This window comes from Trichosurus vulpecula, chromosome 5, assembly GCF_011100635.1.
Source record: "Trichosurus vulpecula isolate mTriVul1 chromosome 5, mTriVul1.pri, whole genome shotgun sequence".
Taxonomy (NCBI): domain Eukaryota; kingdom Metazoa; phylum Chordata; class Mammalia; order Diprotodontia; family Phalangeridae; genus Trichosurus; species Trichosurus vulpecula.
This window is the reverse complement of record NC_050577.1, coordinates 108775325-108802923: the sequence shown is the minus strand read 5'-3', so window position 1 is coordinate 108802923 and position 27599 is coordinate 108775325. Positions and strand designations below refer to the sequence as shown.

The 27599-nt window shown below is 41.2% G+C and overlaps 1 protein-coding gene across 1 annotated transcript in view; it reads right to left on the bottom strand.

The window, feature by feature from the left end:
* Positions 1 to 708: 708 nt before the first annotated feature.
* Positions 709 to 27599, bottom strand: part of SVOPL (SVOP like) — a 64592-nt gene continuing 37701 nt past the window's right edge. The window contains exons 10-15 of the mRNA XM_036760619.1: positions 24209 to 24411; positions 19741 to 19852; positions 17093 to 17174; positions 14109 to 14198; positions 5064 to 5177; positions 709 to 762 (exon numbers count right to left, since the gene is read on the bottom strand). Coding sequence (XP_036616514.1) covers positions 709 to 762; positions 5064 to 5177; positions 14109 to 14198; positions 17093 to 17174; positions 19741 to 19852; positions 24209 to 24411 — 655 coding nt within the window. The remainder of the gene's footprint in view (positions 763 to 5063; positions 5178 to 14108; positions 14199 to 17092; positions 17175 to 19740; positions 19853 to 24208; positions 24412 to 27599) is intronic.

Below are 27599 nucleotides of genomic sequence, written 5' to 3'. Positions count from 1 at the left end.
CAGACCGGGTCCTCTTCAAGTTTATGTTAACCTCAATGTGCCTTTCCAGTAGCAAGACTACTCTTACTGCTCTGATCTTCAAACTTGCTCCCTGCAGAGGTTGTTCAAATCTGTCTTTTATCTCAAACCTCCCATACCACTTCCTTTACGCTCTCAACTGAGGACCTCGCCTTGTTGCTCAACTAAGAAAATAGAGACTTTGATTTCAAACAACTGGAAACCCTTTAATTTAATCCTCCCTTTACTAGTTCCCCATAAAAGAAAGGTGATCCTTCTCACCCTAATTTTGTACTTTTGACCCCACATCTTTCAGCCTATAGCCCCTCATAATCATCCCATAGCTTTAATCTACCTTCTGGTTCTTTGTTGCCTAAAAACATTCCTAGACTATACCATCCCCTGTAACTGTTGTTCAGATCTCTCTTCTCATTCACAGCCAAACTCCCTAGAAAAAGTGACCTTAATTCAGCACTTCCCCTTCCTCTTCTTCTTCCTCAGCCTTTTACAGTCTGGCTTCTGACCCCATCACTCAACTGAAACTTCTTTAAAAAGTCAGTTTGGCAACTGTGAGGAGGATGGTTTGGGGAAGGAGAGACATCACTTAGGCTATTGAAATAGTTCAGGTGAAAGGTGAAGAAGGTGATTGGCATGTGGCTAGAGAAAAGATGAGGATGAGACATGAAGGTAAAATCAACAAGGTTTGGCAACTCATTGGATGTTGGGGCCAAGTCGGAAGAGTTGTGGATGATGGAGGTTGGTAACCTACATGACAGAAAGATGGTGTCCTCAACAGAAACAGGTAAATACTGCTGAGGTGTGGGATTTAGGGAAAAGAAGTTTTATTTTGGCTTTCCCTTTAATACATTCCATTCCATTTGCCCTCTGTTTTCTACTCTGTATATCTTGGATATACTTAGTTCTTTTACATGTTTTCTTCCCTGATAGAATGGGAGCTCTTTGAAAGCAGAGAAAGTTTTTACTTTTCTTTTTATCATTAGTGTTTAATATAGTGCCTGACCTATAGTAAGCATTTGATAAACACTTGTAGACCTGGCTAATTGACTCAAGTTTGATATCTCTGTGGAGAATCAGATTGGTTGGGTATGAATAGCTAAATTGTGGTACATGAATGTATTGGAATATTACTGTACTATAAGAAAATTAAGGTTTTGCACAAACCAATGCTGCTAAAATTTGAATAAAAACAGGAAATTAGGAAAACTTTTTTCCTCTGATAATTTTATTCCGATAAAAGTCATTTATGAGATATATTGGGAACTTAGTCACATTAAAAGAATAAGCCATTCTCCAGTTGATAAATGGTCAAAGAATATGAATAGAAAGTTTTCAAAGATTGAAATTCAAGCTACTAATGCTGACAGGGGAAAAAAATGTTCTGTATCACTAATAATTCATTAGTTACTAATAATTAGAAATATGTAAATTAAAACAGGTGCCACTAAGTTGACAAAAAGAAAATGATACGCTGGAAGAATTGTGGGAAAGGTCCATTAATTCAGTGTGGGTGGAGCTGGATTGTCCTGACCATTCTGAAAAGTTTGGAACTATGCCCCTAAAGCCATTAAACTATATGCCCCCTTTGACCTGGCAGTACTGTTACTAGGTATCCACCCCAAAGATACCAAACATTGTTGTGGTATGTGAATGTTAATGGAATTCTATTTGTGCTATAAGAAATGAAGAGGATGATTTAAGAGAAATCTGAGAAGATTTCTATGAACTGATACAAAGTGAAGTAAGCAGAACAAGGAAAACAATTGATACACTAACAATATTACAAAGAAAAGTTTAAATGACTTAGGAACTCTGATCAGCACCATGATTCCAGGGGACTCATGGTCAAACATACTTGCCACCTCCAGATAAAAAAGTAATGGACTCAGAGTAGAAATTGAAACATATGCAAGACTAGAACAGGCATTGATAATGTATTATTTTGCTTAACTGTATATATTCATAATGGGTCTCTGCTTTCTCAATCGGGCATGGGATGAGGAAGTGGGAGGGAGAGAGTTTGGAACTGAAAAAACAAAGTTGAATTTTTACAAAAATCTCAACAGAACTGGAGGATGGGACCAACTTTAATAAGATAGCAAGCATTTCATTGGGAAAATGTAAAATTTTTTTCCTTTAAAAAATACTTTACATATCAAGAATCATAGATATTCCTTGAGAAAAATTTATATAAAAAAATTTTAGATTTAGTGTGAACTAAGTTCTCTACCACTGATCCAAAAAGTTAATGCAATTTTAAAACTATAGTATTCAAAACAAGGGAGATAGACATATCATGGCATTCTAAAAGATATTCATAATCTAGAACATCTTCTGAAAGCACAATCAGGATAGGGAAGGTACTCAGAACCACTCCATCTAAGGATCACTTTGAACTGTAGCAGATGGGAGACTTGATAGCTATCAAGTAACAGAAGATCTGTCATATAGGGACAGAGATTGGCTTTATTACTTGGCCCTAGAAAGCAGAATTGAGAGTAATGCATGGAAATTAAGTAGATTTTGGCCAATTTTTTTTTAATCTAATGAGCAATTAGTGCTATGGTCTGTCCAAAAGTGAAATGGCCTGCTTCAGGATAAAGTGAATTTCGCATTACTGGAGTGCTTCAGGAAGACTGGATAATCTTTAGTTAGGATTGTTAAAAGCTTTACCTAGGATATGTGTTGGACTAGTAACTAATAGATGCCTATTTTTTTCCCCTAGACCATGGGAGGAGTGTAGAGTCAGAAACTCTGGCAGAGTTGCATTGGTAAGGAAGAGATAGAGACAACCTATATCTTTGATGATCTTAAAAGTAGCATCTGGAGTTCTATCTAACATACTCTTTAGGTCATGCAAATTCTCTCTGAGATAGATGGCACCAGATGTGTCCTGTTTAGTATACTACTTAAACTATTTCCCATTCTGTAATACTAACCCAGGCACTCTTAAATTGAAGCAGGAAAGGTCACTGTCTTTAAGATAATCTTCCTCACCTGAAGCCAAGACGTTGAGGATCATTTGTGGCATAATAGTAGAGGGCTAATTTTGGAATCAGGAATAGTTAGGTTTAAGTTCCTCCATTGATTCTTACCATGTGACCACAGGCAAATTCTCTGTAAGACCGTAAGTTACAGATAAGTTACCTCTCTGAATCAGAGGGAATTTCCACATTGGGAACAACACTGAAGAAATAATAATATGTGCCTCTTGCCCTCAAGAAAGAAAACCCCCAGAGAAGGTTAACCAAGAAACCAATAGGAAATAATCACATCAAGTTTAAAGCAGGAGAGGTTGATTCCAAATGTCAGAAGGAAAAAAAAATCAGTGAGATGTGAAGAAATGTTCAGGATGACTGCATAGCACAGGGCCAGTAAAGTAAGGTTCAAACTCCTACCACCAAAAGGCAGCCACGAGCTACACTACAAATATATCATACTCTTTTGTATTTGTGACAACTGTGTCTGCATTCAAATAGAAGAAGCAGTCGGATAGAATGTTTTTCCAATGGCCATTACTGAAGTGCTAGCACATATCAAATGCTGAGAGAAGAGGAGCCTTGCAAAACACCTAGATGCATCTAGAGTCTACAAAAATCTGAAGGGAAAGCAAGTAACTTAACTGCTATATTCCTAATCAGTCTTGAGCACTTGGCAGGACTTCTATGGAGATAGGAGACCGGGGAAGACAGAAACTCTACAAAGGGACCTTTGCAGTTGGACAAGAGGAGCAGTCAAGCCAGATGGACATGGAAGACAGTCTGTTCTATTGTTCAGGGCACACTAAAACAGAAATTTAATATTGATTATTCTAAATTACTGCTGCTTTAAAGCTATACACAAAATTGCTCTCCACTGGCCAATGGAAAATATTAGCCCTGTTTCAATTTAAGTTAACCAAGTCTTAAGTTAAATGACTTGCTTTCTCTGAGGTCAATGCAAGTCATTTCTGACTTTTCCACTATGCCGTATTGCTTCAGAACTTAGGTTTATGCCACTCCAACTTCCTCCACAACTGCACAAAGGACAGGGTCCTACACCAGTTCCTCTCAGTCTTTTGGGCATTCTCCCCTTAATCATTGTTCCTTTTAGCAACCAAGCCCTTTCTGAGCCCATATCCTACAAGTTCTTTTTCCTGACATTGTCTCTCTCCCTCATGTTTCATGCTATCTCCCTACCAAGGGCTAGTTCTCTCTGCCTTCCAAGGCCAATCTGCTAAACACACTGTCTTAATAGGAGAAAGCCATAGAACATCAGTTTGAATTATAAAAAAGGCACCTCACAAATTGACACCGCTCAGACTTTTTGTTTTATTCCTCAAATCTCAAAGGACCCATGATTGCACTGGTGTGGAAGAGGCATTGATTCAACTCCTTAAATAAAACCCATAGAACACCTCACACATTATCATGGATTTTACAAAGTGCTGCTTGGGTAACCTGGTAATGAGCTACTACAAAATGCAGGATCATGGTTCACATGCATACAACCAAAGGCTGGACTCAGATTCATGGCCTTTCCAGTATGCTGTAGAACCTGCCAGACCTACACTCTGCTAATGGATCTTCCAAGAACCAGGATCCCCTCAACATACGGCATTAAATAAAGTAGGATCTTGCTGATTGCACTCTATTAAGTTACATATGCTAGAATAATGTAGATACGATTACAGTGTAATAATGGAGATAAATATTTGGTAAATTACGTAAGAATATATAGTTGAGATTCACATAAAATAGATATAAAGGGAAAAGATGCATTTTTGTTAGCTTGGTGAAACTGGGCTGAGGTAATATTCTGTTGGCATAGGCTTCAGGGTCCTCTCTTCCTGACATGTTGAGGCATCAAGTTAGAACTTGGGTGGAATGTATGTATTTAGATGTATATCACATAATGGGAGTCTTCAAGACTTTCCTTTAAAGGGTGCTGACCCCTATTGTTATCAGATACACCCCACTTTAATCACATTTCCCAATCTCTTTCCTGGAACAGGAAAGGCAGTAAGTGGCAGTGTAAAGCACACTAATTGGTTTAGCAGTGTTACCTACCTGAAGGGCCCTTCCTTTAGTCTCAATGGGGAGGGTGAATGCAGAAATGGCACACACAACGCAAACTGATGAGAAAAGACACAAGGCTCCCAGGAACGAAGCACTCATAAGAACCTGCAAGTGACCAAGAAAGGAAGTCAACTGGCTACATCCTGCAAGAGGACTCCTATGGGCTGATGAGTGCCAGAAAAGCCAAATGCTTTAAGCAGGACCAGAGGTTGGAGTCAAAGGATCTGCCTTTGATTTCTGGCTCTGACTTTGGGCAAATCATTTCATCTCTCGAGATCTCAGTTTCCTCAACCATGAAATAAAAGAGGTTTATACCAGATGACCTCTAAGATCTTTTCCAGCCCTTCAGACTGTGCACTTACTGCTTGGTTAGGCTTTAACGTTTTACAATTTTCAAGGCATTTCTGGCACAACCTGCCTGTGACTTAGTGCAAGTATCATACACACCCCTCCATTTTATAGACTTAGATTGTGACTTGACTACAATCACAGAATTATTAAATGTTGGAATAGGGCTCTTTGTATGATGCACTGTTTTCAGTGCTAGTGCACTGACTAGGACAAGCACCACTCTCACTATTTCTGCCTATAGACAGAGGAAGAATTTCAAAATCCTCACCAGTGTATGTAAGGATCAAATAAAATAATTCTATAAGGTGCTTAGCCAGTGTCTGGCACAGAATAGGCATTTAATAAATGTTTGTTCCCTTCTTGGTCCTCCATAGATCTTTTCTCTGCAATAGCTCCTTGTTCTCCATCTTTTTGGAAGCGAGAAAGTGCAATATATTTTTAAAATGTCTATTCCATAGAGAATTAAATGAATTATGATCAGACTCTCCAGGGCCATACTAATACTTAAAGTGTGCTTGATCTGGAAGGGAGCTTATAGATCATGTAGATGCATGACTTGCCTGAAGTCATGCATCCCCTTGGCAATATAATGAAGCCTATGGGCCCCTTCTCAGAATAATATTCATACAATTCATATACATACACATTAATTCCTAATTATATTTTCTAAAAATTTTAATACTCATTTTTTAAAATTTTGAGTTCCATATTCTCCCTCCCCTTGAGAAGGCAAGCGATCTATCAATTATACATGTGAAGTCATGCAAGACATTTCCATACAGAATAATATTTAAATTGAAGGAAGTTCTAAATTCCATTTGAAAGTTGGTGAAAATAAAAATGTAATTCACACCCCACCACCCTCCCATCTCAGTTCATGGACCCCTGAAAATCTACCTACAGACCCCAAGTTAAGAACCTTTGAACTAGAGCCAAAGTCTACCTTCCATTCACCACCACCCAATCAGAGAGGAGAGTCAAGGTGGCAGAGCAAAAGATAGCAATTTTATTTTAGCTCTCATAAACTCCTCCACAGTGACCTATAAAGTACGCCAGGCTGGAAAGCCAAGATAAAGTCACATTGAGTCCTTTGTCTAGCCCAGAGCAGCTTGGGAAAATAAACTGGTCTGTAGACACCGGGGTGGGGACCATACAGAAGTGTAGTACAAACACAACAGTGTGGTAAGAGCCAGAAGCAACAGTGGGGACCAACCCAAGATATCTCCATACTAGCATTAGGAGGAGGTATGCATGCAATCCAGCAGCTCCATCAACCAGAACACAGTTCCAGGGCAGAGAGGAGCAGTCGTGCTTGTGAGGGAGCAGGGGTTCTCTCTGTGTGAGAAACAAGGAACTAGTTCTAGAACCACAGTTGTTCTGAGCCCAGAGGCAGAGTGGGAACTAGTTTCTAGCCTTTAATGCTGTATGTGAGCCTGCAGTGGAAGAGAGCCACTGCTTCAGTCTCTTTGAACCTCCAGAACCACCCAGTAGGCAAACTGATCAAGTCAAGCCACAGTCTACAGGACCGTAAGCATGTACAAGCCAACACACCCAAACTGGGTCAGAAAGACCAGCAGGACAGTAAATGGACCTATCACACTACTTTGGAAGCACTGAAAACTTATAGGCCCCTGGACAGAGCTGTGAAAGTAGCAGAAGGACATAGAGGACAAACCTCCAGAGGTGAGCAGAGCACAACTCCAACATAATCTAGGGTCATAAAAAGCTGGTATGGTGACAGGGAAGCTCATGATACAAAAACAGAAGACAATGACTTGAAAACATCTATAAAGAAAGCCTCAAAAAATGCAGATTGGACACAAGCCCAACAAGAATTCCCAAGTTCAAGAAAGAAAAATTTTAAAAATTATTTTTAAAAATCAAATAAGAGCTGTAGAGAATAAATTGAGGAGAGAAATGGTATACAAGAAAATTATGTAAATAGATTTAACATGTAGGTAAAGAGGTACCAAAAAATGCTGAAGAAATTCCTCAAGAAGCAGAATTGGCCAAATGATAGAAAGTACAAAAAATGCTGAAGAAAATAACTCCTTATGATATAAAAAAAAAGTTGAAAAAAAAAGAAGAAAATGTGAAATATCTCATTGGAAAAATAACTGACCTGGAAAAGAGATCAAAGAGAGAAAATTTAAGAATCATTGAAATAAGAAATTAAAAAGGAAAACTGTCTAGATAGCTTAGAATCAGAAGGCAAAATAGAAATTGAAAGAATGCACCAGTCACCTCTTAAAAGAAATATCAACATGAATACTTCCAAGAATATTATAACCCAAATCCAGAACTCTCAGATCAAAGAGAAAATACTAAAAGCAGCCAGAAAGAAATAGGTCAAATACCATGGAGGCACAGTCAGTATCACACCAGATTTAGTAGCCACCAATATAAAGGAGAAGAGGGCTTAGAGTATGACATTCTGGAAGGCCAAGGAGCTAGGAATACAACCAAGAGTAACAAGCAAAGTAGTATAATGCTGGGACTGGGGTGCTCAGGTGGGAGTGCCTGGGGGGAATGGGCAATTAATGAAATAGAAGCCTTTCAAGCATTCCTGATGAAAAGACCTAAGCTAAACAGAAAATTTGACATTCAAACCAAAGACACAAGGGTGCACAAAATGTTCAACACAAGTGAGAAATTACATTCCTGTATAGTAAAATGATACAGACATACATGTAACACCCCTCAGAACTTCATTGTCACTAGGACTGTTTGAGCGAAACTTTTGACAGGGCATGGATGTGAATCTATTATATTGGGATGATCTCAAAAGTAAAGTGAGTTTTTTCCCCTATATCAAGCCTAAATTTATCTCTTTGCAACTTCTCCACATTGTTCCCAATTCCTCCCTCTTGCAATCTAGCTTAATCCTTCTTTCACATGACAACCCTTTAAAGTATTTGAAGACAATTATCTCTATCCCTACCCCCAACTTCTCATCTGAAGGCTAAACAACCCAAGTTCTTTCAACCAATGTTTATATAGCATAAGGATTATAAGAATCGGTGACAAATTGTAATAAAATGCCATTTCTATTCTTTCTTGGGGAAAGTTATAGAAAAATGTTGAGATGGCTAATTAGGGTATATTTGTTTTGAATTTATTATTTGGGTGTTACACTGACCACCAAATCTCTTTAGGTCTCTCTTAGAAGACTGGGGCTAACTTTAACCCCAAACTGTATCTACACTGGCTGATTAGGGTGGTTTCTTCAATAAGTTACGATTCACTCTTAGAGTCCTGGGGGTAACTAGTATGGGCTGAGACATAGATCTTCTACTCACTGAGCTCCTGAGTCCCCATCAGCATGCTTCCCATTTAAACACTATCAGGAAATATTTACTAAACAAAAAAGATGAAGCAAGCATAATCATAAAATAAATCCACCCACAAACCTGGATCATACTCCCCCACCAACGTACAGTGTTTTTGCATGGGAGTGGGTACAATAATAAACCTAGCAGTGAGCCATGAATAGGGAAACTCGTGTACTTATAACCCTGGACTTCAGGCCTTGGTGTCTTGGATTTCTTTTGGGAACATAGGACACCTGTTGGATGAATATATTTCTCTACTGGGCCTCAACATTCACCTGCTAAACAAAGCAACTTCCTACTACTTAAGAGCATTAAGCCTTGAATCTTCAGAGTTTTCTAGATATATTCCTCTTGACTACATTATATTATTTCAGTGAAAATCAGTTCAATTAAGCTTGATACCTTCAAAGCTATTCAGGTCTTTCAAGGCACAGAAGGCAGTAAAGGACAAAACAGGCATTCCTCTAAAGTGTTTCCTCTCTCTCAGGCTGTAAATGGCTCCATCAAACAAGATGGCCTATTCCTAGTCCTTCAAGAAACAGAAATTCTGCTTTTTCTTCAACCAGCTCCCAGCATCAGAGCTGTTCTCTGCTTGGAACCACTCCCTTTATCAACTACAAAAGTTTTAATCAGCTGGTTTCAGCACAAAGTATCTGCTATTTTCTTCTGCCTCCAGTGGCTTTTCAGTCATGGCAGCTTCTAACATCAGCCTCTATGTTCACTTCCCCAGCTTCTAATGACTCTCCTGCTTCAAATCAGGTCCTCTTCATGTGCCACAACCCACTTATAACTTATGCTAAGAAATCCCAAATCCATATTTCCACTCCAGTGGCTAGTACATGGTGGATAAATGGGCAAAAAACGATTTTCAAAAGAGAAAACAAATTCAATCAAAAAGAATTAATCACCCGCTCTGTACCAGACATTTTATTAGCTGCTGAAGATACAAAGACAAAAAATGAAAAGAGTGTCTTCTAAGTTGCTTACCTCCTATCAGGGCAATTCAACACGAGTATATAAGAGATAATGGAGTAGTTCGCCATTTCCCTCTCTAGCTCATTTTACAGATGAGGAAACTGAAGCAAAGAGGATTAAGTGACTTGCCCAGGGTCACACAGCTATTAAGGGAGGCTAGATTGGAACTTGGGTTGTCTCTCTATCCACTGTGCCACCTAGCTGTCCCTTGCCCCCATGGACCCCCTAAAATCTACCCACAGAACCTTTGAGGGTCCACAGAGCCCAGATTAAGAACCCCTGGACCAGATCCCTTCCAGATCTTGAGAACAACACTCAGGGCAGTTAGGTGGGGCATTACATAGAGCACTGGCCCTGGAGACAGGAGGACCTGAGTTCATGTCTGGCCTCAGACATTTACTAGCTGTATGACCCTGGGCAAGTCACTTAACCCTGAATGCCTCCCAAAAACATGAACGAAACTTCATTCTAAGAAGTGCCTACCAGTCATTAAGCATTTACTAAGTGACTATTATCTGCCAGGCCTGTGCACTGGACATTCAAAGAAAGAAAGGAGGTAATCCCTGCTCTCAAGAAGATAACATGCAAACAACCTTAGATAGGATAAATTGGTTGTGGGGGTGCGGGACGACTTTAGGGCAAGAGATGGGGGTGGGGGGTAGGGTGGGGAGCAAACAGGAAATCAAAGCCCCTCTACCCAAAGTTGAAGAAAAGTCTCCCTCATAATTTCCCCTTTTCTTCCTCCCATTTTCTCCTTTCTCTCTTCCCCTTCATTCTCTGTATCCTCCCTCTTCTGTGAGGACAAGAGTCCAAACCTCTTTTCAAAAGGAGGGAGAAGGCATGTGTGAAGAAACAGTCTAATCTGTCAGTTCCCAGGAGAGTCTATTATATATAAATAGATCTGTCCCAATGGGCACAGTCTTCCCAGGGTTTCTGGGGGCTTTGGGAGGCTCAGAGGGATCAAGTAACTCACTCAACATCACCCAACTAGCAGTGACTCAGCCAGAAATTGAATAGATCTGGTGTTCTTCCCATCACATCAGGCTGCCTCACTCCACAAAGCTGCTTATTTATCTGTTAGAAGTGGTTAAACTAGGTCATTGTAAGGCATGGAACCAACACAGATACAACCCTAGAAGGGACATAGACATAAGCATCCCCAGGTAAGTTAATTCAGTTGAATTCAACAAACATTAAGCATTATACTGGGTATAGTATGAGGTAGTTAGGTGGATAGAGTGCTGGGCCTGGAGTCAAGAAGACTCATCTTCCGAGTTCAAATCCAGCCTCAGACAATTACTACAGCAAGTCACTTAACCCTGTTTGCCTCAATTTCCTCATCTGTAAGTTAAGCAGGAGAAGGAAATGGCAAACCACTGCAGTATCTTTGCCAAGAAAACCTCAAATGGAGTCACAGAGAGTGGGACATGACTTAACAACAATAAGAAAGGTGTGATGTGGCTCTTCTGCTTGGTGCCAAGGATACAAGACATTTCCATGTCTGAAATGAGTCCCTCTTCACTTCTTTGGATCATAGATTTAGATCTCAGACTCCATGGAGTCCAACACTCTTCCTCATCTCCCTTGCTATTAGTGTTCTCTCACCACTGCCCCCAATCGATAATTACTTGGCATATTTTATAACGTTTACTTTCTATGCACATGCAGCACCACAAGCTCCTTGTGAGCAGTGACTGCTTTATCTTTCTATCCCCTCATTGCCTAGCGTGGTGTCTTGTGCATAAGAGGTACCTGCAGACCTTGGTTGAACTGTTCAGTTCAATGGTCATTGCTCTCAAAAGGCTTATAATCAAATGTGCACTAGGGTCGATGATACAGGGGAAAATGAGGACAGCAAGAAAAAGATCTAGGCAAAGTGTTACGGGAAATTGGAGAAGGGAGGGATCATTTTCACTAGGGGAGTTGGGGGCAGGGAGAGGAGTCATCAGGGAAACCTTTGTGAAGGGAACACCTGAGCTGGGCCTTGAGGGAAGAGAAAGACCTCACCAGATGGAGATAGGGAAGAAGTCCACTCCAGGTAAGGGGGGCAGGGCAAGAAAAGGAAAGGACAAAGACTCAGGATGGAAAGTACATCAGAGGGCATAGTAAAAGATAAGGCCTCTCCCCCTTCTCTGCCGGGATTCTACCTCCTCTCATTTCATGATAACCGTTATCTGATACCTTCTCAAATTCCCCTCAGCTGGGGGTGGGTTCTTATTGCTATGTCTTTAACTTTTAACCTGTGTGTCCCCTCCCACCCCCCTTATTGGGGATTCTGGAGTGTTTAGAAGATGGGTGGAGGCCACCTAACCCCAGATAGAAGCACACACCCACTCTAGAACTGCCTCCCTAAGATTAGATACCTGTTATCATTTTTATATTCTTTTCCAGTAATAAATTTTTTTAAATTTGGTTAAGTTCCAAATTCCATCCCTCCCTCCATTCCCTCCTTCCTCAGAGGGTAAGTAATCTGATGTACATTGTACTTGTACAATCGTGACATCCCATTATCTTAGCACATTTTATTAAGGAAGGAACCCATAAGGAGGTCATCATTTTTCATTGAAAGGTGACTGCACCTGGGATAATGTAATATACCTGTGAGTTTGAAACTCTGAAGATCAGGATTGTTCCCCTGAGTTGTAAATAGGCAAATATGCCCTACCTTGGGGTGATTCAAACCCCCTGGGATGTAGGTTTCTCAGTAATAAAGCATGCTTCCTGTGACAGTGACACCATCTCCAACAGGTCCCTCTAGGATCCTAAATCCACCCTGCACATAACAAGGCATAGCATCACCTCTTCTGCATCCCTACCTTGGCACCCATGCACACAGCTGGTACTAAACAGACTTTATTGCAGCTAGACGAGGCCTTAGAGATCATTTGGTCCAACTCCATAATCTTACAGATGGGAAAACTGAGACTTACCAGGCAAAGTGATTTGTCCAAGGTCATACTGATAACAAGGGCAAGAACTGAAACTTGAACCTATATATGTGATAGTGTGAGAAATAATTCATTTGGACCCCTACTCTATTCGAATCAGGATCAATCAACTTGATATGATTCCACAGGAGTAGTGATTGCAGGTTCTGTATAGTAAGTCCCAGAGCCATGAGCTACAGATTGTAAGTTCACTCGCCCAATCATAGGAAGCTAACTAGAGGACCCCCTCCACCCTTGTTTTTCCTTGTCATGGTGACCAAGCCCAGTGTGATGGAGGTGATTCCACTACATGGAAAGTCCTCCACCTCTTTTTTTGTACTTCCAGACCATTCTCTCTTGTCCAGCAAGAACAGGTGACCATCTTATGATCACTTAGTCAGTGGAAATATTCCTTGCTTCACCCAACTTGTGACCCTGCTGACAGATCATTTTTATTTATTTTAGCTTATGCATCATGTCGACCAATGTGATTCTGTATTTTACCATGCCTCTTTTGCATTTTTGGGTATCAAACTCTATAAATATAAGGCTAGTTCTCTTTCCACTACATCCTGCTGCTTCCCTGGGCTATTGAAGACTCAAACGATGATGATCTTACTTGTCTCATCTTTGAGTAGGGGGCACAGTATTGCTTTCCCACAGGATTATAGATTTAGAGGTGGAAGGAAGCTTAGAGGTTATTGAATCCAACCCTCTCCTTTTACAGATGAAGAAATGAAGACTTCTTGTTGAGTCATTTCAGTAGTGTCCTACTCTTCGTAACCCTATTTGGGGTTTTCTTGGCAAAGATACTGGAGCGGTTTGCCATTTTCTTCTCCAGCTCATTTTACAGATTAGGAAACTGAGGCAAACAGTTAAGTGACCTGCCCAGGGTCACACAGTGTCTTCGGCCAGATTTGAACTCAGGAACCAGACATCCTGATTCCAGGCCCAGCACTCTATGTACTATGCCACCACCTAGCTGCCCCAACTAGGACTTAGAGAAATTAAATTACATTTCCAAGATCATGTATTTAACAAAGGTGTCTGAGGTGGGTTTTAAACTCAGGTCCTTCTGACCCTAAGTCGAGCACTCTGGCCACTAGAGTTTCTCTTCACTTAGGTGGGAGAAAGGTGACGACTCGAGGAAATTCCTAAGCATGGTAGAGCGGAGTTCTGGATTTGGAGTCAGAAGACCTAGGTTCAAATTTTGGCTCAGCTACTTAAAATCTTTGGCCTTGGGCAAATCCTTCAGCCTCCCCCAAGCCTGTTTCCTCTTCTACAAAAAGAAGAGGTTGGACTTGGTTCTTTCCAATTTCATTACGCTCCGATAAGTACAATCCCTGGTTATGCTTCCCGTCTGAAGATTCCCAAGATACCCATTTCTTCACCTCCACGGCCACCTCCTTCAGGCTCACTGCTCTGGTAAGAGTCCAGAGCATCTTTCTTACCTGGGCTATAAATGGAGCCACCATCGCACCAATCCGACACAAAGAGCCACTTGTCCCCATGCCCAGAGCTCGCATTGTGGTGGGGTAGACCTACAGCAGAAGATGAAAGGGAGAGAAGCCCCAATTAAGCATTAAAGACCCAGGGCATCCCTCTGTCCTCTATCTTCCCCAGTCCAGGATCTGTGCCTCTGAGACTGTGCATAGCCCTGAAGGACATTGGACAGTGCCGTTTGGCTAAGTTATTTGAAGGAATAGATGAATGTCAATATAGTTGATGTTGAGAGCATCCATGCTAGACTGGAGATGGCCAAGAGAAGGCAAAGACTGAGAAACAGCTAATATTTCATACTACAGGTAATGGGGAGCAACTGTAGTTTAAATAGGAGAGGAAAATAGTTAGACATACTTTGGGAAAGTCTATTCAGTAACTGGGGAATGTATAAAAAGGGAAAGAGATTCAAGATAGGGAGAGCAACTACAGGCTATTACAGCTAGGCGGCTCAGTGGTTAGAGTGCCAGCCCTGGAGTCAGGGGTACTTAAGTTCAAACATGGCCTCAGAGACTAGCTGAGCAAGTCACTTAACCCCAATTCCCTTCCCCCCCTCCAAAAGATAATGTCATTAAGGAGCTTTGCAAATATTAAAGGGCTATATGAACGTTAATTATTATTTTTAAAAATTTTAAACCACAATAGTCCAGACAAATAATGAATGCAAGAATTTTAGTTTGTTGGAACATCAAGTTTTGGATTATGATATGAAATAAGGGTGGAAAGGCAGGTTTGAGTCAGATTGCAGAGAGCATTGAATGGCAGGGGAAAGGTTTGTCTTTTACTCTAGAAAAAAGTAGGGACAATGAAAAATTTTGAGCTGGGAAGTAATGTGACCAGATGCTGGACTACATTCATATCACTTGAGCAACCATGTAAAGAATGACCCTCAGGGACCAAGAAGAAACAAGTCTAATCCCTTTTTCACAGGACAACCCTTCAAATACTGTCACTTTCATGACAAAAAGGATTCAAGTGCCTTCTCTGGTCGTGGAGAGAAAGCAAATAAGGAGTTTGGAGGAAATTGAAATATATGCAATACTCTCTTGGGGGTGGGGGGAGTTGGGGGAGGCAATCAGGGTTAAATGACTTGCCCAGGGGCACACAGCTAATAACTATCTGACGCCACATTTGAACTCAGGTCCTCCCAACTCCAGCGCCAGTTGCTCTATCCACTGCAACACCTAGCTGTTCCATCATTTTTAGGGACATACAATTTCCAGACATTTTGAAGCCACAAGGAGAAAAACAAGTTTGAAGGAAATCAAAATATACACATTACTCATTTTTTCAGCTCACTAAAAAAAAAATTGATCTAACATCTGTTAGAGGAGAAACATAAAGATGTCTTCAGCATAACTAGTTTGCTCGTGCAATTATCCAGTTTGGGGTATTGCATTTAAAAATAGAATCGAGGCAACTTCATGTCTTTTCATCCAGATTAGAAGTTGGTTGATCGCTCCCTATCCTGACTAGCTCTCAAAGGATCAGATGTAGATGACAGTCACAGCAGGCCCGGTGATTGCTCTCTGTATATCATCTTGCCTCTGGCGAGAACCCTAAATCCCCAAAGCCCATTTCCTTTGTTTTTACCAGCTCATTGACAGTTTGCTCTGCTCTCCAGTTTTTGCCTGTTTCTCGTTAATCTGCAGAAAATGGAGAGAAGCCAAATTTTGACCCAACTTGTCACAAAATGTGAAAGCATTACAAAGGAAGTCTGATTAGCACATTTGTAATTGTTGCCTTGGAATAAACTCTATTTTTAAAGGTAACACCCCAAACTAGATAATTTTAGGAGTAAACTAGCTATGCCAAAGATTTTTTTTAATGCTCTTACTGTAACAGATGTTAGAATTATATCTTCTCGGCAAGCCTATGAGAATTGAATACAGTTCAGTTTCTTCACATTTCTTTTTTTCTCCCTGTGGCTGCAATATACCTGGGAATTTCATGTCTGTGAAAAAAAAAATGAGTACTGCATATATTTCAATTTCCTCCAAAACTTATTTTTCTCTCCAGGGCTGCAAAATTTCTGGAAATTGGAAATCTTTAATCCAAACAGACCACATCTCTTTCTAGCCCTGGAAACATCTGGTTTTTCTAACTTAGTGAAACCGATTGTTCAATTTGCTGATCTATTTTCAACTAAAAGTTTTATTCCTTTGTAAGGAGTGTTGGCCCTTTAAGAAAATGTCTGAAAAAAATTTTTTTTAATCTACCAGGTTGGTAGCATACTTGTCATCTATTTCCTGTTGAACTGGAAGGGGGAAACTTTCCCTTCTGTGAAGCCCTTGTCAGACATCCTGGTGGAGCCCCTCTGCCTTCAAAGAACCAAGCAGAAAAAAAAGTCTAATACCTCTTGCCCCCAATAGCCTTTATTCGGGGCCTCCTTTACGTGGAAGCAACTTCAGCTTGACTTTTGCACTAGAGCAGGAGTCCATAAAGGGCACCAAAAACTTGATTTTTTAAAATATACTGTGACAGCTGTGTTTCAACATCATCTGTTTCCTTTATGATCCTCTGTCTTTTATTTCACCCATTTAAAAATATTATTCTGAGTCCATAAGATTTCATCCGACAGCCACAGGAATCCACAGCACACAAAAAGTGAAGACCCTATATCCCGAGCTTGAGTGATATTCTCCTATCGTCCTCCAAAGCCTGGGTGTGGAGGGGACACTTGCATGAGCTGAATTTCTGAAAATACATGAGGGCAAAAAGTGTCCTTTCCCAACAACAATACAAAGTTAGAAATCCCTGCTGGGCATCATTTCAATGGGATGTATTTAGAAAGTCATGAAAGCTTTTAAATCTTAAAAGGAACCTCTTAGAGGAGGGTAAGGAAAAGTTGCCGATGGATGGCCACACACTTTAAATGATTTATCAAAAGCAGTTTCAATGACTTTACCCATCAGACCCCTTCAGAAAGACCAACCTCAGCGGTATAGATATAGATGGTATTGAAATTTGCTGACACCAGGGCCCTCAGCATGAAGAGGAAGCCAATCAGGCCTGTACTAGAAAAGAGAGAAAGAAAGAAAAAGGATACAAACCATTATTAGCTTAGGGTCACCACTAAGGCAATAAAGAAATATTTACAGAGCCAACATCCACACCAACGAGTCAGGGTTTGTTGTTGTTGTTTTAAATCAGCAAAAATAAATGGGTGCGTCAACCCTCCGGCCAGAAGAGAAACGTAAGGGCTCCACTAGCCCTTTTGTTAGGTCCTCAAACAGGACTGTGGGCCACGACTCCATCCTTCATCCTTCAATGAGGACCCTTCCTATTCTCAAACATTCCCCTCTAGCCTAGGGCTTTCCATATAGGAGTAAGGTGGAAATGAAAGTGGAGCATCCCTGCTCCCTTACTGCCACTAAGTGCAGTCCTGCATAGTTTCATAGACTTTTTAAAAAATTAAAATCATGCTACTGACCAGAACAAGAGCCTTCAAAATGAATTCTTCCAGCCACTTAGATGGAGAGGCATAAGACCTGGGATTTCCTTGGTGAGGAAACATCATCTTATCAAAGCAGGATATCACCTTCTCTGCAAATTATGTCTTATGGAGTTGCCTAGAGCCATTGCCCAGGGTCTCTTGACTCAGATTTGTAAGGGGCAGGACTTAAACCTAAGTCTCTGTAGTTCCATGTTGCCTCTCAGGTATGCAAGCTGCCAAAATTATCCAACCTCTTCAGTTGGCTTTGCCACAGCCATGCTCTGTGCCTGCAAATTTAACTGGCAGATAGATTTATGGTAATCTCTCCTAAAAGGGTTCTGATTTTCCCCCATAAATATGTAGGTAGGGTGGTTTGACCACCAACTTTAACATACTTATTAGACACTCCCCATTCAACTGTAGAGGAGGAAGGACAGCAGGTGGAGAGAGTCACCGTTTAGAACAAACAAGCCCCCTTTCTTTTCTCCCTAATGTGGGCTAAACATCTCATTCTTTTCACATAAACACAAGTGGGCAGCCAGCAGATGCCCTGGAGAACTCTCATGAGATTACAGAGGCTCAGGTAAAACATTTTACAACCACTACTTTAAGAGAGGCAGCATGGAACAGTAGACAGAAAGGCAGGTTTACATCCTATTTCTGACACATACTGGCTGCATGACTTGTGAGAGGCCATTGATTCTCTCAGTGCACCCAGGCAACTAAGACTGGATATCTCCCAGGCATCTCAAACTCAACATGTCTGAAAGAGAAGGGTACCACCATCCTCCAGTCACCAAAGTGCACAACCTCAGCACCATCCTGGGAATCCTTTCTCACCCTCACTGCATGTATCCAATCTGTTGCCAAGGCTTGTTGAGAACGTAGAAACAACATCTCTAGTAGTTGGGGGTTTCTCTCTGCTCATGTAGCCACTGCTCCAATGCAGACCCTCATCACCTCAGACCTGGACTATCGCAAAAGCCTTTTAGTCTCCAAACCTCAAGTCCCCAATCCATCCTTTGCTCATCTACTAAAGTGATTTTCCAAAAGCACAAGGTTTTCCATTTTACTGCACCCTCTACCCCCATTTAATAAACCTCAGTGACTCCCTATTATCATTTGGATCAAATGGAAAATCCATTGTCTGGCTTTTAAAGTCCTTCACCAAGGGAGCATAACCAGGAGAACATTGTACACAACCACAGACACGTTGCTTCTGTGATGACTAACTTGGGTAGACTTGGCTCTTCTCAACAATGCAAGGCTCTAAGACAGCTCCAAAAGACTCATGATGGAAAAGGCTATTCACATCCAGAGAAAGAATTACAAAATCTGAATGCAGATGGAAGCAAACTATTTGCTCTCTCTTTTTTAATTTTATTTTTATTTTTGGTTTTGTTACCTCTTTCTCACAGTTCATTTCATTGGTTATAATTCTTCTTTACAACTTGATTATTGGGAAAATAAGTTTAATGTGAAGGTATATGTAGAACCTGTCTCAGATAACATGCCATCTTGGCGGGGGTAGGGAGAGAAAATTTGGAACTCAAAAACTTGTGGAACTGAGTGTTGTAAACTAAAAAAATAAATTAATTAATAAAAAATAAAGTCCTTCACCACCTCCCTGGCCTCTTTGTCCCTGCCCAGTCTTCTTAGATGCAGCAACATCTCCCACCTCCATGTCTTTTCACTGGCTGTCTGGAATGTTTGTCTTCCTCCACCTGTCTCTACCTCCTGGTTTCCCGACTTCCTTCGAGACTCGACTCAAATCCCATATTCTCCAGAAACATCTCTGGGTCCCCATTTTCCTTCCCCTCCATCCTAAAAAGTACTTTTAGAAATGACCTCCAATTCTATATAGTTATAGATATTTGTATGTTTCTATTTCTATATATATATGTGTCTTTTCTGAACAATTTTTTTTTCATGTTGTTTCTCCCATTAGAATGGGAGCTCTTTGAAGAAGGGAACTGGGTTTCTTTTGCCTTTCTTTGTATCCCAAAACAGTTGCTGATCTGCATGAATAGACAGCATTTCCTCACAGGGAGCTCCCTAACACTAATAACAATCATGGATTTGGAACAAAAACAAAACAGTCCACTGCTCTAAACCCAACTATTGTGCCACATCCAGCAGGAAGATACCTTGAAGTACAAATATTGAGCAGCAGAAAGAACAAAGCTGTGCATCCCATGGTGATAGAAAGGCTGATCCGTCGTCCCAGGAAATTGATGCCGAGGATATTTAAGGGATTCACTAGAAGGGAAGAAGCAACACCAGTCCTTGGCATTTTAGAAAGCAGTTAGCACATTGAGACATTGACATTAGCCATTTCTTGTCATTTCAGATTCAAACTTCTTGAACGCTGCTTCCTTGGTTCCTTCTACGTAAAGTAACTCTGCCGGAAGCCCTTTGTTTCTGAGACACAGACAGAAGTCTATTGCATGGATATATTAAGTCATAGTCCAGATTGCTTAGTGTAAATCACCACCTCCCGTTAGGGGGCAGGATCACTTTCAGTTGGGAGGTTAAATCTCTAGATTGGTTTTCCCCAGAGCAGCCTGGTGATTGAAGGGCCAACCTTGGAGTCAGCAGGACTGCTTCTGGCACCAGGTGGTTAAGATCAAATCATCTAATCTCTTAATGCCCCAGGAAGGGGCCCTGTTAAATCCACATTGCCGTTGAATTGACCATCTCCTATAGAGGAGGAAATTAGTAGAATGTAATCTCCTTGAGGGCAGGAATTATTTTTCTCTTATATTGCTATTCTTCCTAGCATGAAAGCTGGTGCGTATCAAGCTTTTAATAAATGTTTATTTTACCCTACCTGATTACAAAGGGATGGTGCACTAGACCTAGACTCAGGAAGACTTGAGTTCAAATTCTGCCTCAGGCCTTTATGAATGACATGATTCTAGATGTATCACTTAGCCTCTGTCTGCCTTCATTTTCTCATTTGTAAAATGTGAATAAATAATACCACCTCCATCCCAGGATTGTTGCTTCTAAGTGAAATAAAATAAGATAAACTTTATAAAATATCTTTGCAAACCTTGAAGCAGTATATAAATGCTAATATTATTAGTTTGTTGATTGAAAAAAAAAAAACCAACCATCGCACAGAGTTTCTGCACCAAGAACTTCTTATACTGATAAAATTACCAACCCAGGCATTTTCTCTCCCCAATAAAAACAAACACAGCATACAAATATTCATCTCTCCTGGTCATCAGCGTTTGAGGCACTAAGTGACATTTCCGTGGCTCAGAGAACATTTCCAAAGCACCGTTTCCTGACCACCCTCAGACGTCACAAGTCAGTTCTGGCAGGAATTTGGGGAGGAAAGGAGAAAGTTACAAGCTAGAGTACAAGGGATTGCCAGGAGCTGGGGGAGGAGGGAAGGAAGGAGAGGAAGAAAGATAAGAAGCGGGCCACTGATCTCCAGAGAACTGGAGCAGAACATGGGAGGGAAGGAGGAAGACGGACGGAGGTGGCGTTCTCTCACTTGTGGATGCCAGTGATCTCCGGCACACTTGAAGATTCACATGTGCAGTCACAAACACAAAGGAACAGAGAAATACAATTGCTTCATCAAAACAGAGATGCCTGCATACGGATAAGTTGTTTCAAGCCTGTCTGACTCTTTGTATCCCCATTTGGGCTTTTCTTGGCAGAGATACTGCAGTGGCTTGCTATTTCCTTCTCCAGAGAATTAAGGCAAAGAGAGGTTAAGTGACTTGCCCAGGGTCACACAGTTAGTAAGAGTCTGAGACTGGATTTGAACTCAGGTCTTCCTGACTCCAGGCCTAACTCTCTATCCACTGAGCCACCTAGCTGCCTCCTATGCAAAGGGGCAGGACCCAAGCTCCAAAATGTACCTTCAAATTGTTCAAGAAGCAGTGGAAAGGGCAGTGGTTCTAATGGACCTTTGTTCAAATCCTGCCTGTCATTGTTACCTTTGGCAAGTCGCTGCACCATTCCTGCCTCAGTTCATCTGCGACCCAAAACACTCTCCCCCACCCCACCCCCCAACACACACACACACACTGACGCAAAGGCATCACAGCACATTGACAAGGCACTGACTCACAGTCCTGCTATTTGCAGGCACTCACATTAGCTAACTTACCACTTTCTCTTGCTTTGACACATTCTCTATCTTCTACCCACTCCAATTCTGCTCCCAATACACTCTGTCACAAACACCCAGGGGCCAGCTACCACATTGTATACTTCACTGATTACTAGCATCTGAAGAACATCCTGATGCTCTATTTTAGTTACGGATGTGGGGGGGGGGATGGATAGAGGGAGAAAGGGAGAAAAGGAGAAGGAAGGAGGAAGGAGGGAGGGGGGAGGGAAAGAGGGAAGTGGAAGAGGAAGGGGGAGAGAGAAAGGGGGGAGCAGAAAAGGAAAAGGGGGGAAAGAAAAGGGGAAAGAGAAAGAGGGAAAGGGAGAAGAAGGAGGAAGGAAGAAAGGGTGGAGGAAAAGAGGGAGAGGAAGGGGAGAAAGGATAGAGGGAGGGAAAATGGGGAGAGAAGAGAGGAAGGAGGGAGAGGAAAGGGGGAGGAGAGGGATATGGTGGGGAGAACCCATGGGCACAAAGGGAAGGACAAAGAAAGCAAAGGGAGGGGGAAAGAGATAAGAGGTATCCATGACTGCCTCCAAGTTGAATCTCCCAAGTCTACCATCTTTGCTGAATTCCTCATTTAACAGAAGAACATGAAAACCTTTTGAATTCAGACTTTACTAATATATGATGGTGATAGTTCACCAAAACAAATAGTTTAGCAAGTATTTAGGAAGTCTTTGATAAACAGTTGGAAATAAGTTCCCATTTTTTGAAATTTCAGGCTATCAAAGTTCAATCTAGGTCTAATTGCTTTCTCCTCTATCCCAAGTGATTCCTTCCCTGTACCTTCAACCTGGATGAAAGAATGGCCAAAAGATCGTATGAACATATATTTAGAGTTTTAAGGGAGCTTAGATGTCACCGAGTCCAAAATTCTCATTCTAAAGAGGAAACTGAGGTCCATAGAGGTTAAGTGACTTGATCATAGTCACACAGTTTATTTTGGGGGTGGAATTCAAACCTGCATCTTCCTACCTGGTCCAGTATCCACTACATTGAGCTGTCTACTAATAATACATTTATGCCAATAGTGCTTAAAATTCTACTGGTGAAAACCATCATTTTCATTTAATTCCTTCAATTTATCTTTAGTTACTCTAATGACATCTCAGCCTAATGCTTCATCAGAGCATGAAGGTGACCCTGGGTTTTCCAAGGTTAAAGTATAGCCCCTGGCAGGTCCTACCTTCCAAGTTAGAGAAGATCATCGATCCAGGCTGGAAGGGACCTCAGAGGTCACTTAGTCCATCCCCTTCATTTTATATATAAGAAAACTGAGTGCAGGTAGGTTAAGTGATTTTTCTCAAGTAAGTAAGCATCAGAGTCAGGATTTGAACTCATGTGCTCTGGCTCCAGTCAGTGCTTCTTCCACTGTATTACATTGCCTCTAAGGACAAACTAACAACGTCGTGACTGTGTGTCCATCATCCTATGACCAACCTAGCTGAATTTGGAGACACTCACCATCAGTATAATGGTAATGATTATGAGGGCTACTTCAATTCACACAGACTATCTTCTAATCTAAGGCATGGAGGAGCTATGACCTGGATCATCGGAGGCAAGAGGACCCACACCAAAGAATACATTTCTCTTTCAAAGTACTGAAAAAATAGCTTTGATTTACAACAGACAGTAGTTTAAAAGCATCTTGATGTCATTGGTGTGGAAAACTCCTTTCACTAATGCAAATTAATGAAAATTAGTTGTTTTTTTTTTAATTTTCAAATTCATTACCTAGTAAGCAGCCTTTTCATTATTGAATCTGCAGTAAAGTGAGAAGCCTGGCACAATAGAGTGGTAGCTAAGGAGTCAGAAGACCCAAGTTCAAATTCCACCTCATATCCTATCTGTGTGACCTTGGACAAATCAGCTTAATGACTCAGAGCCTCAGTATCCTCAGGAGGTTGGTCTAGATGGCCTCTGAGTTCCCTTTTCTACAGCACATCTATGATCCTAGATGAAAGACAGTTGTCAGGTCCATATTCAGAGCTTTTTCAGCTGGGTGAGACTTAGCAGAGCTTATGTTCTATAGATAAAGCTATCAAGAACCCATCCATGCCTGGATGAATAAGGATGAGGATGATGACCAATAGTGCTTTTAAGGTGGGCAAAGCACTTTCCATACATCATCTCAGTCGATCTTCACAACAACAGTGCTTACCCTGGGTCTGAGGATGAATTCAAACTCAAGTTGTCTTGATTCCAACCCCTAACTGGGGTGCCACCTCACTCCCTCTACTAGCCAGCATCAAAGAATGTTTGCATTTCTTCAAAACGTTCTCAAATTTGGATTTTGTTAAACTGCCAGATTGCTGTCTTCATACTGTCCTGAAATGGGAAAGTCTGACCGTACCCAAGAGGACGGGGTCAGCTCTGCTGGGCAGGAGCCTTGCTACCAGTCAAGTTCTCACGCCTTGTTTTGAGAACCTTATACATGTTAAACAAAGCAGAGACTTAGCAGACGAAAGACTGCTTACGGGCGATCTCTCCCAGGGTACTGATGATCATGGTCTTGTAGTCCGAGGGGGCAAACAAGTGGCAATGACAAGGGCTCTTGCTCTCCTCTGAGTCTTCACTCAGCACCATCTGTGTCTCAGCTTGGGAGCCACAGACCAAGTCTCGCTCCAATAACTCAGCACTGGCCAGGATGACCCCGTAATATGCAAAAGAGATCCCAAGCCTGAAAAAGCAGGGAATGAGGAACAAGCATCAGGATTTGAAAACTTCTTTCCTCTCTAATGGGATGGGGGTAATAAGAAATACAATTTTTTTTAAAGGAAAATGACACAGCCACATGAAAAACTTGTGCCTGTCCACATCAGAGGTGGGGGCATATTGGAACTCCCTATTCCCGTTAATTAAGAACAACCAAAGGAAGAGCTTGATTATTCATTAGCATAATGGAAAAATAACTAGATTCAGATTCAGAGAAGAACTTAATTAGCAATTTTTATACCCAGTGTAAATACAGTTATCCTTTCCACACCTCGACTTCCCCATCATGGCTTCAGTATATCACAGGTTGGCATGAGAAATTAAATGGGACTTGGAGAGAGAGTTTTGTGGAAGCTGCAGAGGACGCATGAAGGCCAGCAGATGACACACAAAAAAATTTAGAAACTCAGAAATGCATAAAATACATGTACAGTATCGTATGATAGCAATATATTTTTATCTTTAAATACCATAATAATTCAGACCTCTTCTCTGATACAAAGGGAGGGCCAAAAATGTTTATGCTGATTTTCCCAATTGCAGGGCACTGTGGCCCTAATCCCCCTGATATGGAAGGGATAACTGTACCATGAAACCCACCTTTGAATCAACTTTGTAACCTACAATGTGAAAACAATACAAGAAGTAATTAAGACAAATGCAGTTGAATAGAGGGGATCCATTATAAGAGCTCCCGGATGGGTGTTTTAATAATGTTCTGAGAAATGACAGGTTACTATTTTAAATAACTATTCTTGCTAACTAGCTTGTCTCTGAAGAAGTACGTGTTTAATTTTTTTTCTCTAAATTTCAATACCCTAGATCAACAGTGTCAAACCCAAATCAAAACAAGAGCCACTAAACCATCCGTAAGAATCCCGACAGGTTGCATAATGACTTAGAAAACCATAGATTTATATTATCAATGTTTTGTTGTATTTTTATTTATTTTATTAAATAGTTCCCCCTTATATTTTAATCTGGGTGCTCTGTGAGTCACTTAGGGATAGCATGTTTGACACCTCTGCCCTAAGTCAAGGCTCTTAGTTTTGGTTCTGAGTCAGATAATATGGATTCAAATCCTAGTTCTGAGACTTATCAGTTATATGACTTTGAGCAAGTCAGGTCCTACTGTCTGGACCTCAGGTCACTTGGTCATCTCATCAGCTCCCATGAATTCAATCATCATCTCAAATGTAGACCGTTCTCAAATATATATCCAGCCCTAACCTCTCTCCTGTCTTACACATTCAACTGCCTAGTGAAGACACCTCTAAGTGGACATCTCCTAGACATCCTAAACTCAATAAATTCAAAACTCATCCATTCGACACCCTCCCCCACAAATTCTCCCCTCTTTCTAAATTCCATATTACAATCATCCCTTCCACGTCATGGGGGCTAAGGGCATGGAACTTCCCAATCTGGAAAATCCACAAGAAATTTTCTGGCCCTCCCTTCCTACCAAAGAAGAAGTTGGATTTTTCTCTTTTTTGGGGTATTGATATTATTCAATACTATATGTACAATTTATGCACTTCTGAGTTTCTAAACTTTTTCTATGTTGTCTGCTGGACTCAGTGTGTCATCTGCAGCTTCCTCAAAACTCCCCCCAAAATTCCTATTTAATTTCTTATGCCAACTCATGATATATAAAAACCATGATGGGGAAAGTCGAGATTCAGAAGGAATAACTGTACTACTGAGGATACCAATATTTCCCCAGTTACCTAGATTCACAACCTAGTTGTCATCCTAGATTTCTTACTCTCTCATTTCCCAAAACTAATCTATTGCCAAGTCCTGTCCAATCTACCTTTGCAACATCTCTGATACGCCCCCATCTCTCCTCTGACATCACCATCACCCTCGTATGGGTCATGCCTAAACTACTACAACAGCCCTTGGGTCCATCTCTCTGCCTAAAAAAGTCTCTCCCTCCTCTAGTCCATCCTTCCCTAGCTAACAATGTGATCTTCCTAAAAGAAACTACAGGTCTGACCATGTGTCTGTCTGTCTCACACACTCACACTCACACACACACACACACACACACACACACTCAATAAATTCCTGTAGCTCTCCATCACCTTCAGGATCAAATATAAAATCCTCTCTTTGGCTACATCCTGGCCCAATTATTTTACGTAATGCCTTTCCAGCCTTCTCACACCTTGTTTGCCTCCACATAGTCTGGGCTCCAGCGACACCGGCCTCCTTGCTGTTCTTGACATGTGACATTCCATCTCTCAACTTGGTGCCTTTCCATTGTCTGTCCTCTAGGCCTGGAAATCTCTCCCTCCTTATCTCTGCCTCTTGGCTTCCACGACTCCCTTCAAGTTCCAGATAAGATCCCACCTTCTATAATAAGCTCTTCTCAATCCCCCTTAGTGCTAGTGCCTTCCTTCAGACTGTCCCCAGTTCATCTCACACACACACGCACACACACACACATTTGTACATAACTGTTTGAACGTCGCCTTCCCAACTCAACGTGAGCTCCATGAAGGCAGGGACTGTTCTCGCCTTCCTTTGTTTCGCCAACGCTTAGCAGTGTCCAACACATCGTAATCAGCGCTAGCTGACTGATTCCAGTCATACTTCTCAATGGAAAAGCTTTACTGGTCATTATACTATCATATTGGGCCAAGTTGCTTACTTGCCCCATGTTCAGACACCCTTATTTCGAGGCCATACATGCCCCTCTGATGCCATCCTTTGCATATTCTCTTACATAACTTTTGGTTGATCATACATGGAAGCCTACTCATATCCGAGGACAAGAACAAGAAAAGGACATTCATTAAATTGAGTTACTATGAATAACCAGTTACGTCTAAAAGAGATATGCAAGGTTACTCATAAGAGGCTTAGAAATAATTTATCATAAAGTAAATTCTCTGTTGTCTGTCATCCTACCCATAATAATCCCGTATTACTCAGAGATTTTCTTCAATTTGTGTCAATGGTTGAGAAATCTATACCTAAAATAGAACACAGCCAAATATAGTCACTGGCTGAAATGCCAAAACTTCCCACAAGAGGGCAATATTTCTCCATGTAATTCTGCCTCGGCAGTCCCTGACACCATTTCCTATGTCCCAGACCAAGATACATTTATTTTTCCTCAGCAGCAACTGAGGAAAAGATACC